The sequence below is a fragment of the Astyanax mexicanus genome, chromosome 12 (genome assembly GCF_023375975.1).
Source record: "Astyanax mexicanus isolate ESR-SI-001 chromosome 12, AstMex3_surface, whole genome shotgun sequence".
NCBI classification, from domain to species: Eukaryota; Metazoa; Chordata; class Actinopteri; order Characiformes; family Acestrorhamphidae; genus Astyanax; species Astyanax mexicanus.
In genome coordinates, this window is record NC_064419.1 from 49,475 (window position 1) to 62,500 (window position 13,026).

The 13,026-nt window shown below is 39.0% G+C and overlaps 2 protein-coding genes across 3 annotated transcripts in view; one reads left to right on the plus strand and one right to left on the minus strand.

Annotated features, from left to right (window-relative positions):
• pi4kab (phosphatidylinositol 4-kinase, catalytic, alpha b) overlaps positions 1–13,026 on the plus strand; it is a 46,392-nt gene that overhangs the window by 16,376 nt on the left and 16,990 nt on the right. Inside the window, exons 20-32 of one of the 2 annotated variants that reach the window (XM_049485813.1) lie at positions 6,751–6,859; positions 6,988–7,124; positions 7,991–8,124; positions 8,437–8,519; positions 8,614–8,684; positions 9,317–9,441; positions 9,529–9,610; positions 9,710–9,793; positions 10,272–10,361; positions 10,533–10,652; positions 11,877–11,903; positions 12,287–12,385; positions 12,493–12,585. In XM_049485813.1, coding sequence (XP_049341770.1) covers positions 6,751–6,859; positions 6,988–7,124; positions 7,991–8,124; positions 8,437–8,519; positions 8,614–8,684; positions 9,317–9,441; positions 9,529–9,610; positions 9,710–9,793; positions 10,272–10,361; positions 10,533–10,652; positions 11,877–11,903; positions 12,287–12,385; positions 12,493–12,585 — 1,254 coding nt within the window. The remainder of the gene's footprint in view (positions 1–6,750; positions 6,860–6,987; positions 7,125–7,990; positions 8,125–8,436; positions 8,520–8,613; positions 8,685–9,316; positions 9,442–9,528; positions 9,611–9,709; positions 9,794–10,271; positions 10,362–10,532; positions 10,653–11,876; positions 11,904–12,286; positions 12,386–12,492; positions 12,586–13,026) is intronic. The other variant, XM_007241247.4, reaches the window with a different exon arrangement.
• serpind1 (serpin peptidase inhibitor, clade D (heparin cofactor), member 1) lies at positions 356–6,129 on the minus strand. Its single transcript, XM_007241245.4, has 5 exons — positions 6,052–6,129; positions 3,358–4,293; positions 1,471–1,744; positions 1,033–1,177; positions 356–728 (listed from the first exon to the last, which is right to left on the minus strand). The coding sequence occupies exons 2-5, from the start codon at positions 4,289–4,291 to the stop codon at positions 537–539; spliced, it is 1,545 nt and encodes a 514-aa protein (XP_007241307.1). The 5' UTR covers positions 4,292–4,293; positions 6,052–6,129; the 3' UTR covers positions 356–536.

The window sequence follows — 13,026 nt, forward strand, 5'->3', positions numbered from 1 at the left end:
GCTCAAATCATGTTTGTTAATTTAATTCAGTGTAAGATATGTGAGGCAGGTGTAATGAAATTGGAATTGAGTTTTAATATTAAGTCGTTTCAGTTTTCTCGAATCTTATTTTGTTGTATTTTTAGTGCTGTATTTTCTCCCCGTCACAGAACTGGCAGATCATCTCTAGCGATGCGTCATTACTGTCTGTCTGATCTGAGTTTTAGTTAGACTTTAACTTCGTCCACAAATATTGATTTGGCTTGCAAAATGTTCAGCTATAGAGAGTTTGGAAAAATCTCGCTTAATTTGATATTTTCTGCCTTTTTAACATTTTACATGATTTTAACCAGCCTGTGAAATAAAGTCATTATAATATCGTTAAAAAATCTTTATTTTTCTGTTTGGCATATTTCATGTTACACATTTAAATTAAACTGAATCGTTGTTTTATATGATTATTATGCTGCCAGCACCGCAGCTATAAGTACAGCAGCCCACCCCTCTGCTGGTAACAGTGCTAAGTCTACAGTAATGTTTCTGCCAGGCAGTAAAATTTAACTCTTTGAGGGGTCTGAGACTCGGCCCATGAAGACCAGGCAGTCGGTGCGATGCTCGTAGATGAGGAAGAGGAAGGGTCGGTCCACGACGAAGCGCGTCTGTGTGGATAAAGGCATGAAGCCGATGTGGGTCATGGCTGCCGCCTCCGTCCCCTCTTCGTTCACCGTGATGGTGCCCTGGTGCTGAAACTGAGAGAACGGCAAAACGAAACAAATAATCAATAATCAGATCCCAAATACTGTTCATGTGCTGAAACAAGTCACGAGGAGGAGAGATTAAACAGCACTGGTGAAAAATGTGTAATTTATACCCTCTGTACTCACTGATCACTAGTGCACTGTGTGAAGATTACAGATTACAAAGCAACAGGTTGTGAAGTGTGAAAAAAACTGATCACTCTGAAAGTCGTGCTCTGAAATGAGTAACAGGTAAAATACCTGTAGTAGTTTAAAGGGTTAAAGAGCTGATGTGCTGCTCAATCCCTTTTCTTACCCAGTTGATGGTGACCTTTTCAGAGGTCATGGGGGAGAAGTCGCCCTTTTCTGTGAAGAGGTCGGTCAGGCCCAGCTTCTTCATATGTCTGATCAGATCATAGCTCTGCTCCAGCTTAAACCGCGGGAACACCACCTCACGCGTGCTGCCAGAAAGCGCAGAGTTAACAAAGAATGGGTAAAAAGGTTCTGTGACAAAATTAACTATTAAGCATTTTGTAAGTTAAACCACAAAATCAATAAATCTCATTAAATATTAATCTGTTTGGTAGTATCTGTTAGCTGTGTTAGGAATGCAGCTGTACACTGAATTTAGAGGTGAAACAAAATATATATCGATATTGCGATATATAGTGTATATATATATATGTATATATAGTTGTGGGCAGCGTATCATTGTAATATCACTATTCATTATTGTGAGAGTTGATTGACGTACCGGTTGGTCATGTTGTTGAGCCACTTGTTTATGACGGTGGGTGAGATCTCCTGCTCCAGGGTTCTCATGCCAGAGAGCTTCTGGGGAACAGCGATCATCATGCTGATGTTTCCTTTATAAGGAAGCTGTAGAACGTCACAGTGCAGCTCGTGATCCGCTGCTGCCAGGTAGCTCCCCTTATTCTGCATCATGGCCACTCGAACCTGGTGCTTCTCGTTCACGCGGAAGTTGCGGAAGTGCGTCAGCTCCTTAGGAAACTTCTGCTCCCATGTTCCTGCAGAGCAAAATAAAGCAATATATTTTTTAAAGCATTCATGTAAAATGCTTAATCATTTGTTAGAAAACATCCTAACTTTCAAATAAAATGTTATTAAGACTAAGCTTTAATTAATGGGTATTAAAATGTAAATAAAAGAATCAGTGATAGAGCTATTTTTAATTTAGTGATATTAATCTGACTCAGTGATTTCAATTGTTTTAAGTCTGAAGTTTTCCTGTATTCTTGGAAAGGCGGACAGTAGTAATAGTGTGGTTTAGGTCTGGCAGTGTTGATTTTAAAATGAGATATTAACGTGCTGATTTACTGAGTTTACCTGAACTCTTTAATAGAGAAAATAAACACTAGTGTAGCTCCATATTCCACCTTCAACAGTCTGTACTGTCAGGTGTGTGTGTGTGTTTGTGTGTGTGTTTGTTTGTGTTTGTGTGTTTGTGTGTGTTTGTGTGTTTGTGTGTGTGTGTTTGTGTGTGTTTGTGTGTTTGTGTGTGTGTGTTTGTGTGTGTTTGTGTGTTTGTGTGTGTGTGTTTGTGTGTGTTTGTGTATGTTTGTGTATGTTTGTGTGTGTTTATGTTTGTGTGTTTGTGTGTGTGTGTGTGTGTGTTTATGTGTGTGTATGTTTGTGTGTGTGTGTTTGTGTGTGTTTGTGTATGTGTGTGTGTGTTTATGTGTGTGTGTGTGTTTGTGTGTTTGTGTGTGTGTGTTTGTGTGTGTTTGTGTGTTTGTGTGTGTGTGTTTGTGTGTGTTTGTGTATGTTTGTGTGTGTTTATGTTTGTGTGTTTGTGTGTGTGTGTGTGTTTATGTGTGTGTTTATGTGTGTGTATGTTTGTGTGTGTATGTTTGTGTGTGTGTGTGTTTATGTGTGTGTATGTTTGTGTGTGTATGTTTGTGTGTGTGTGTGTGTGTGTGAGAGAGAGAAAGAGCCTAAATTTCAACGTAAATAAAAAGTAATCTACCTTCTGAACTCAGCAGTAAGTGATGCTGTTATTTCTCTAAATTAAGACGCTAATGAAACTGCAGGCTCTGTAACTCTGACATGATCAATTTGCATGAAAATAATTGACACATTAAGTTTCCAGGTTAATCGTATGCGTTAACATTTATAGCTCTGTAAAAAACGCGTTATATAGTCGACGCCACTTCGTGCACAGTGTTCACTCAGAGAAACCACTTTAGAAATGACTTTTAATCCTGCATCTAAAAAAGCGCAACCCAAATCTGTTTTATGTTAATGCTTTTGTAAAAATGCTATTTTAACAATTTTACAATTTAGAAGAAATTTCTGTAAAATTCTGTAAAATTCAAACAGTTCTAACTCAATGTTTCGTAGACATTCATAACTGATGTTTGTCCCTTTTACATAAATTCTAAAAACTACAGGTTCCATTAAGTTTAAGAAGGTTGTTATTTTACACCAACAGCTGGCGTTAACCTCCCCAAATCTCTATTCTTCCATTAAAGTTCTGCCTGGGACTCTTATTCAAACATTATTATTAGAATATTGTGACGCACTCAGAGGGTTCTCAGTTTGGCAGATCACCTACAGTTGTTTTTAGACTTTTTTCATTGGGGCTGTCAATTAAACCAGTTGATTTTTTTATTTGATTTACCTTTAAAGTAGAGGTAGTTTAGAAGCATTACCACCATGTTGGGATCAACACTCTTCAGTGGCTCCTTTATTAACCCTTTGGTAATCTTCTGAATGCGCTGGTTTGCCTTCGTAAGGAACTTGGGGTCTGTGAAGTCCACCGATTGAGGCTCAGCGAAGTAGTACGCTTTCGCCTCGCTGCGGAAGCCGTCCTTGGTCTTAACGTTCTTCTTCACATAAAGGTCATTTACAGAGCGCAGGGTGTATCCGAAGTTTCTCCTGAAGAGGCGATGTGTGAGTTTTCGGAAGAGTTTGTGCACGGTGGAGTTATCGTAGTGGCTGCTCGCATTAACAAATTCGTTGAAGCCCAGTGCGTGATAGAGCTGCTCATGTGTGGATGGACCTGTACCTAAAGCCATCATTCCCATAGCGATGGAGATTCCAGCAGGGGCCAGCAGGATGTTATCTGTCTGGTTCATTTGGTTGCGGATACTCCGGTAGAGGCGGAACCCGAAGTGGGAATTGACCACGTTGATGCGCTGTAGCCTCGTCCGACTGTGGAAGAGGCGCAGGAGTCGTGCCCTTCGTACTTTGGGGTCTGACGGTTCAGACATGAGATCAAGGCCTGGTGCTGGAGTGGAGATCTCATCTATGGCGTCACCTTCGGTGTAATCATCGTCACCTCCTGCCAGGATCTTATCAAAATCAATGTAGTCCTCCTCCTCCAAGCCCTCCAGGGTCAGGTCATTAGTGACCGTGTTCTCCCGATGGAAGTCCAGAGGAATAGACTCAATGTTCAGGTCTTCACCTCCTTGTGAAAACCCTCGGGGATCCACAGGCTTGTTGCCATCTTTCTCCGTCTCCTGAGTGCTGAAGTGTGAACTGAGGTCCTTCACCCCGCCTAGAGCTGGAGTGGCTAGGAGAAAGCCTAGCGCAACGACTGAGAGAACCCACATCCCTGAGGAAATGCAGAAAACAATAGACTTATAACAGGACAGTTACTGAGATTTTTGCATCACACACAGTTGTGCTCATAAGTTCACCTACCTTTTCCAGAATAAGTTATTTTCTGGCTATTTGTCAGAGACTTTGAATGATAATACCGAAAATATTAATTTATTCATGGTAAGAGGTGCCTCTGTAGCGCAGACATCCGCAAAACATTAATGATCCACCTCCATGTTATAGAGTAGGGACGAATGATTATGATTTGAATTCATATTTGTAGCTGCGCTCTGTCTGAACTCGAAACACAGCACATTTAACTTCACCATTGGTCGAACAACAATATAACATTTCAGTAAAGATGGTGGTTATGGTGTTTTCTGTTTGAACTACACTTCAACGTTATCCGACGCTATTTATTATAATGTTATTTAATTTTTTACGACAGCGGTGCAATGCCACGAGCTCAGCCGTGCTCATGCGTCTCCAGCAACGCTAACAAATACCTTTATAGATCTGTATTTCACTGCTGGTTTCACGGGGGGGGGGGGGGGGAGTATGTTAGAATGATGAACAAAGCAGCCGGAGAAAAGGGGTCTGTGTTTGGATGCCTGACGCATTTGGTTCGATCCAAAGTGTCTTCAGGGGCGAAGCTGGCGTGTCGTATATCTTCTCTTATTCGGTTCATCCACCGCTTCTTCCGTCCGCGAGGCCTTTTCCCTTACGGGCTTAAACACAGGGCATCACTACTGACCACTACGGATCACGTAGTCCTGCTTCTCACGTCTCGTCTGTGTTAAACGCGATTCCCATTCAGACGCCGGTATTCATTATGTGGTCGTGCAGCGTCATGCGTATGGGAATTCAGAATGCATATCTAATATGTTAAGTTACAAGTAGTAAGTCTGTGTAATAAATATAAATATACATTTTATGAAGAATTTGATGTGGTGGGATCCATTTTGCTTGGGGCCCCCAAATGTCTTAAAACTGCCCTGAACAGGACTTTTGGCTCCTCTGTAATGTTTATGGTTGGTTTGAAATGTTGAGGCTCAGTTCCAGGTGAGTTTATTGTAAGCGAGCTGGAATTGGTGTAGTAATGGCTTTCTTCCGGCGACTCGACCCTGCGGCCCATGTTTCCTATTGGTCACGCTGAAACAGAGCTCTTTCTCAGAGAGTCCTGTATGTTAGCTGATTTATTTGTTATCTGGGTTTTTTGCATCCTGAATTATTTTCCTGGCAGCTGTGACTAAACGTTTTGTTGATCTGCCTGACTTGGTTTCAACACCATCCCACATTTTCCACTTCATTAAGTATTTAGAGTTTAAACACTGCTGATTAACATTCCTAATACTATATCATTTTCCTGCTTTATATGTATATATATATATATATATTCTTATAATATATATATATATTATAAGAATATAAAATATTCTTCTGCAGATGCTATAATTCTTATGCTTTCTCCGTGGCTAAAGTTACCATTAGCCGTCATTTTAACCCATGTGTGTCAACCTGTGTGTGTTAGCATGCCAAAACTCCCACTTCATAAAAGTTTATGTATTATTATTATTTCTATTCTCTGAGAAATGAGCAAAAATCACTAATTCTGCCAGGGTATGTAAACTTATGAACACAATTGTAGAGTGAATGTAAAGTTTTTTTAATAAGGCAGTTATAATTTGCGTTTATATTTTAAATAAACTGTGTAAAACAATGGAAATAAGACAAAATATCACAGCAACAAAAAAATCCCTCTCCCACTTACCTGCTGTCTCTCTGATCAATCTGTCTGTGTACTCCGTTTGTTTGTGACCAAATCCTACTTTTGGACTTTGACGTTGGCTTTCATTGATCAAACACTGTCCAGTTCAAAGAGTAGCAGCACCCATAGCTTTATCCCCACCATCCCTGCTTTAACTCCTTCACTGCACACAGCTGATAAATCACATTTTTAACCATTTAGCATAAACCGACACCAATCAAGAATAACATTTATCCAAGCATAACTTGCATTATCCACTTATATATCATATATTTCACTCTGTAGTTGTATAATAACTCCAGACTGTTGTTGTTTTTGTGTTTCTCTGTATATTTATTTTTTTTCTTTAAAACTCAGAATTTACAGAATAGAAAACCACTACAGAGATACAGCTTTTATTATTATTTATTTATTTTAATTATTATCATTAATGTTATTATTATTTGGGTGGTATGTAGTTATTCTCAGCACTGCAGTGATAAGCATGGTGTATGAGGTGTTATTGTGTGTGTGTGTGTGTGTTTTTTACACCACCACCATGATACACACACACCAACACCTGACAACCAAGTTTCCTATCTGGAGCAGAAAAATGGATAACTGGTGGAGAAAGAAGCCGGTGGTCATAATGTTTTGCTTGATTAATATATGTATTGTGAGAAATAGATGTATGATATGTGTCTGTGTGTTTTTTTTTTACAGTTGACCCGGCGGTTGCCCCCCATTAAAGAGGCTAAGCCCCGCCTTCAGAAGCTGTTCAGGGATTTTTGGCTTTACTCGGTGGTCATGGGCTTCGCTGTAGAAGGTTCCGGTAAGAAGATCAGAACACTATACTCTCCAGACTGCAGTTATTTAGTTTATATATATATATTATTATTATATATTGTTTTATATATGAATGAGAATTTATGAATTTATGGAATAATTTGTGTAATGTAGGACTGTGGCCTGAGGAGTGGTATGAGGGGGTTTGTGAAATTGCTACGAAGTCGCCGCTGCTCACGTTCCCCAGCGGAGAGCCGCTACGCTCCGAGCTTCAGTACAACTCCGCCCTGAAGAACGACACTGTGACTCAGGTGCCCTGAACTTCATCAGGGGCTAAATTTACCCGTAATATGAGCTTATGCATCAATTTCCCTGTAAAAGTTTTTCCAAAATCACTTATTATTTAAAAGTCAGGTTTTGATAGATCCACACTGTAGCAAAGAAATAAAGCAATAGAAAGTGTAATTCTCCATAAGATAAAAAATGGTGAATAACTAGAGGTGTGACGAGACACTCAGCTCACAAGACGAGACAAAATAATACGTTGGGTTCATGAGAATGAGACGAGATTTTTTCATTTAAAATATATGATTAAAATTCACCAACTGCAGGTTGTATTAGATTCTGAATTATATATCATATAAACCCATCAGTCTTTTCAGCCCTTGTTAGAATCCCCCCAGTGAGGGTTCTGTTTTAAACTGGCAACCCCTATCGGTCATGGCTGCATCTCTGTGTTGTGTTTTGGTGTGTGGGTCTCATTAGACTCATTTTACACCTGATGAGAATAATGTGCTGATTTAATTTCGCAGTACGCGATCTCGTCATAACTCTATAAATTATCTTTTTTTAATACTTTTTTCAGGTGCTGCTAGAAAAGTTTTTTCTCATTTACAGTTTTTTTATCAGTCAAGATTGTCAGTCAATACTGATGAAGTATTTGTTAGATTAAAGTGTAAATTCCAAATCCTTAAAAAAAGTTCCAAAAACATGATTTACCTGTTAAAATGATTTTTTTTCTTTATGTATAAAAACATTATTTTTACTGTACCACTGAAGCCTCAAGTTAAAATGTGTTAATCCTTAAATATATGGGTGTTGTATCTAAACCCCTTAAGTAAACCAGTTTCTGGTTTATTACAATTTCAGTATCTGTTTTTGAATGGCTTTTCTGTAGGCGGAGCTGAACGATCTGCGCAGCACCATAATTAATCTGTTGGATCCGGCGCCGGAAGCTGCGGCTCTCATTAACAAACTGGACTTCGCCATGTGCACCTACCTGCTGTCCGTCTACAGACTGGAGTACATGAGGTACTACACTACTGTAGAGTTTCTCACATGTAAATCACCTGATTATTAGAGTCAGGGGTCACAGGGCATCCCATAATATTTACAGTGGTATGAAATGTTTGGGAACTCCTGATCATTTTCATGATTTTCCTTATAAATCATTGGTTGTTTGGATCAGCGATTTCAGTTAAATGTATCATATAACAAATAAACAGAAGAAGCAAAATCTGACTAATTAAATGATAAAACTCATATAATAGATTTCTGGTTTTAATTGATCAACTACTAATTGTTCCCACAACTTGGATAATTTTTCTGAACTTTCTGCTTCAGGATGCTGCATTCGAACGATGCGGACAGGTTCCAGGTGATGTTCAGATATTTTGAGGACAAGGCCATACAGAAGGACAAGTCAGGTCAGAAGAAAAGAGAGCAGTTTTATCTTTAATCTTTAATATAAAAACACTGTATTTGATCTCTGTGTTTCTCTGCGATTCTCCTGGACTGTAGGGATGATGCAGTGTGTGATCTGTGTTGGCGACAAAGTGTTTGAGGTGTTTCTCCAGATGATGGCAGAAAAGGTGAGCTCAGGTTATCCGTCCCTCACTGGAGGTTTTTTATTATATATTTAGTGTTTTCTCGGATTCTTTGTTCAGTAAAGCTGCTTTGTGACATCATCAGTATACAAAAAGTATATAAATAAATATGATTTGATTGAATTATGAATTAATATAAAAATGCTAATTACCTGGAATATGTTTTTCTTACTGGTATTAACCACAGGTTAATTTTAATATGGCAGAGTAATAAAGTCATTTTGCTGAGATCATGTTATTTTTTAATTCTTCTTTTATCAGTTTAATAATCTGTTTCTCTTGCATTGGTGCGTCTTTAACTGCATGTTGTCGGTTTACAGCAACAGCTTCCAAATAAAAATAACACACCTGAAATAAACTCTTAACTGATGATGGATTAATTAGGGAATGGACCAGGAAGCCCATAAAACAGCTTCTGAAATTAGTTGTACAATTACTTTTGAACTCCTGAAATGATTTTTTTTATAGAAAAATGGTTGTAGTTCCTAAAAACTCCTGAAAGTCTGAACTTTAATTACAAAATGTATTTTTAATTTATGGGCCTAACTGTATTAGCATCTGCAGGAGGTTGTATTTTATTATTATATATTTTAGTAAAGTGTCTTTTTGTTTTATAGCCAAAAACTAAAGAGCATGAGGAGGAGCTGGAACGCCACGCACAGTTCTTACTGGTCAACTTTAACCACACCCACAAGAGAATTCGACGAGTGGCTGACAAGTATCTTTCAGGATTGGCTGAAACGTGCGTCTCCTCATAAAAAAATCTGAATCAGTGAATTTATTAAACAGGCTTTGTTTCATACTTTATTTATTTTATTTATTTATTTAGGTTTCCTCACCTGCTGTGGAGCGGACGAGTTCTGAAGACTATGTTGGACATTTTGCAGACACTGTCTCTGTCTCTGAGTGCGGTGAGGGTCTCTGAAACTAAAACTGTGAAAACATGTTTATATTTTAAATATTGTATTTAAGTATTTTTTAAATGTTGGTTCTTGTTCTTTGTTGAACAGGATATTCACAAGGACCAGCCTTATTATGACATTCCTGATACTCCTCACAGAATTACAGTACCGGACACACATGAAGCTCGAGAGGTGAGAAAAAAATAGAATAAAAGACAAATCAGAACAACGCATGAATTCAAAGACTTTTTGCATTAAACTTATGCAGAGATTCAGAATCTTCTTATTTGAGCTGTGTGGGTTTTAGCAACCAAACCTGACAACTGTCCTTCCCTCAGTTTAATTTACTCACCCTGAGGACGGAGATAATCACAGAACAATCCTGGAAGAAGAAAAGCTGTTGTAAAAGACTTGAGACCTTCCAGCAAGACGATGACCCTAAACATACAGCCAGAGCTACAGTGGAATTATTTAAATCAGAGAATATTCATGTGTTAGAATGATCCAGTCAAAGTTCTGATCTATATCCCCAATGTTGTGCTGATTTAATCTGGATCTCATGGCTAGATTAGATTTTCATCACAGTACTGTATATCTATACTGTATGCATGTATAAGAATGTAACAGTTATATAAAAATAATATTTTTTTCTGCTGTCGTGTTTTATTAGAGTATAGTAAAGGACTTTGCTGCACGCTGTGGTGAAATTTTGAAAGAAGCGATGAAGTGGGCGTCGTCTGTTACCAAATCTCACCTACAGGTACAGTTTGCCTGTTCACACTGCGGCACCTGAACCTAAAACACTTTCTTACTGTTTATACTCGGATATAAAAAGGCAATACATTTAGTTCTCACTCATTTTTACATTCTCTCTCTCTCTCTCTCTCTCTCTCTCTCTCTCTCTCTCTCTCTCTCTCTCTCTTTATCTCAGGAGTACCTAAATAAGCATCAGAACTGGGTTTCTGGTCTTTCTCAGCACACTGGTTTGGCGATGGCCACTGAGAGCATCCTTAACTTTGCCGGCTACAATCGGCAGAGCATGACTCTCGGGGTGAGACTCGCACCACATACGTTACTTCTGCCACTAAAACTTATTAAATAAATATTCCAGGGTTTAACTGTGATCTTCACAGATACAACTTTTTAGTGCTTGGAAATAGAACAGAAAAAGAGGAAGTATTCAGAAGTTTTTATTATTTTAAATGGGTGGGTTCTGAATTCTGCTCTCTAACCGTCTTGGGCGTGAAGTTCATCAGAGCTGCACAGTTTACCACTGGAATCCTCTCCCCCTCCCTGTATGATGACATCACCGAGCTGGTGGATGTTCCCGATCTTCTGCATGAGGATGCCCCACAGGTGCTCAATTGGGTTTGGGTCTGGAGACAAACTTGGCCAGTCCATCACCTTTACCTTCAGCTTCCTCAGTCAGTTGTCATCTTGGAGGTGTGAATGGGGTTGTAATTGTGTTGGAAACCTGCCATGTGGTACAAAGGAGGGGATCATAATCTGCTTTAAAATATCACAGTACATGTTGGAATTCACAGCTCCAGTAATCCATGCTCTTGGACGTCTTCAGTAAACTGTTTCAGGCTTTCTTTTGCATCAACTTCAGAAGAGGCTGTCTTCTAGGACAGTTCCATGGAGACAGAGGTGATGCAGTGTGTGCAGGGTGTATGATCTGAGCACTGCAGGCTGACCTCACACTTATTCAACCTCTGCAGCAATAGTGGCAGCACCCATACTTTTATTATTTAAAGCCAAACTCTGGATATTACACTGAACACGTGGACTTTTTTGTTCGACCCTGGAGAGGTCTGTTCTGAGTGTCCTGGAAAACTGCAAAATGATCGTGGTCATTGTGCTATATCTCAGTTTCAGGGTGTTTTTAATCTTCTTATAGCCTAGACCATCTTTATATACAGCAGCAATTCTGTTTCTCTCATACCTTTAGAGAGTTCTTTACCATGAGGTGGCATGTTGAATATCCAATGTACCAAATTTATTAGCCCTGCTCCACATTCACACCTGTAACCTTGAAACTCTAACAAGTCACATGACACCAGGAATGGATAAAGACACCATTAGGCACAGATTGGACATGTTCACTGTGGGCTGTACTCACTTTAATACTGTGTTGAGTAATATTTTAGTTAGTTTCATTTCTATATTGCTTTTACATAAAAAGATAAAATACATTTTGTTGGATATTGTAAATGTTTAGCAAATGCAGGAAAGTCCCGTTAAGTTATGTATTTGCTGTCCTCCTACTGGATAGATTGCTGAGGTTATTGGCCAGATAAAGGTAAGAGCGCATCATTTGCAGTATTTTTGATCCAGTATGTGCGGACGTGATTAAATGTTTGATAATCAGTCAGCATAGCAAATCAATTGATTATGAATAAATAAGTTATACATCACTCAGACAATGATTTACCAAATATAATAATAATATCTTTGTCATGTGAAGCAGAATCAGCCAATTGATGCATCAACCTGAAATCAGCCAATCCTGACTCAGTTTTAACCCATAATTTCCTATTGATTTCTGTGTTTTTTACTATTTTGTATCAAATACATTTTTATGTCAGAAACATTGAACATTTTTTGATGTTCTGATTTTCATGGCTGTGGAGAGTTTTGTCAGTGGTTCTGTTTTGTGATGTTTTGCTCTGTTTACCTGCTGAGCTGTTTACTCGTGTATCTGTGTACCTGCTGGGCTGGGGGCTTGGTGGTTGGTTTGCTGGGTGTCTTTATGATTCTGCTCCCAAGGCTGCTTTCCCTCAGGTTGGTGTTGTTTAGAAACACATGAGACACGGCTGTTCTGTTTTTCTGTCTCTTTTTTATTTTTGAATCTTTTTATATTTATGATTTTTTGTTGCCTCTTTCTTCAGGCCACCCAGCTGACTGATCGACCCACCTGTGTGAAGAAGGATTACTCCAACTTCATGTCCTCGCTGAACCTGAGGAACCGCTACACCGGGGAGGTACAGCCTCTCCGCTCGTGTTTATTAAAGAAAGGTTTTAAAAATATAGAGATTTTTCATTCAAATATATCTTCATTTAAATTATTCATTGTCAATTCATATAAACCTGAGATCATCCTTTAAAATGAGCCTATTAATCAACATCATCCATCCACCGAGCCGGAGAGCAGCTGCAGTTCCAGAACCTGCTGTAGTTTTAGGGCTGGGCGATATGGATATATATTTTACTGAGCAGCTTCTGTCAGGAGTATGCCGGCTGGGGGGTCGGTGAGGAAATTATTTATTCAGTGATTTATATTCCTCACAATCTTGAGATCACGGCCCTAGCTTTAGATAAGCGAAGCTAGCGCTGGGCACAAAATTGATTTCCTAATCAAAGTTACTAAAGACCTTCCAGCAAGACGATGACCCTAAACATGTGGAGCTACAGTGGAATGTGGT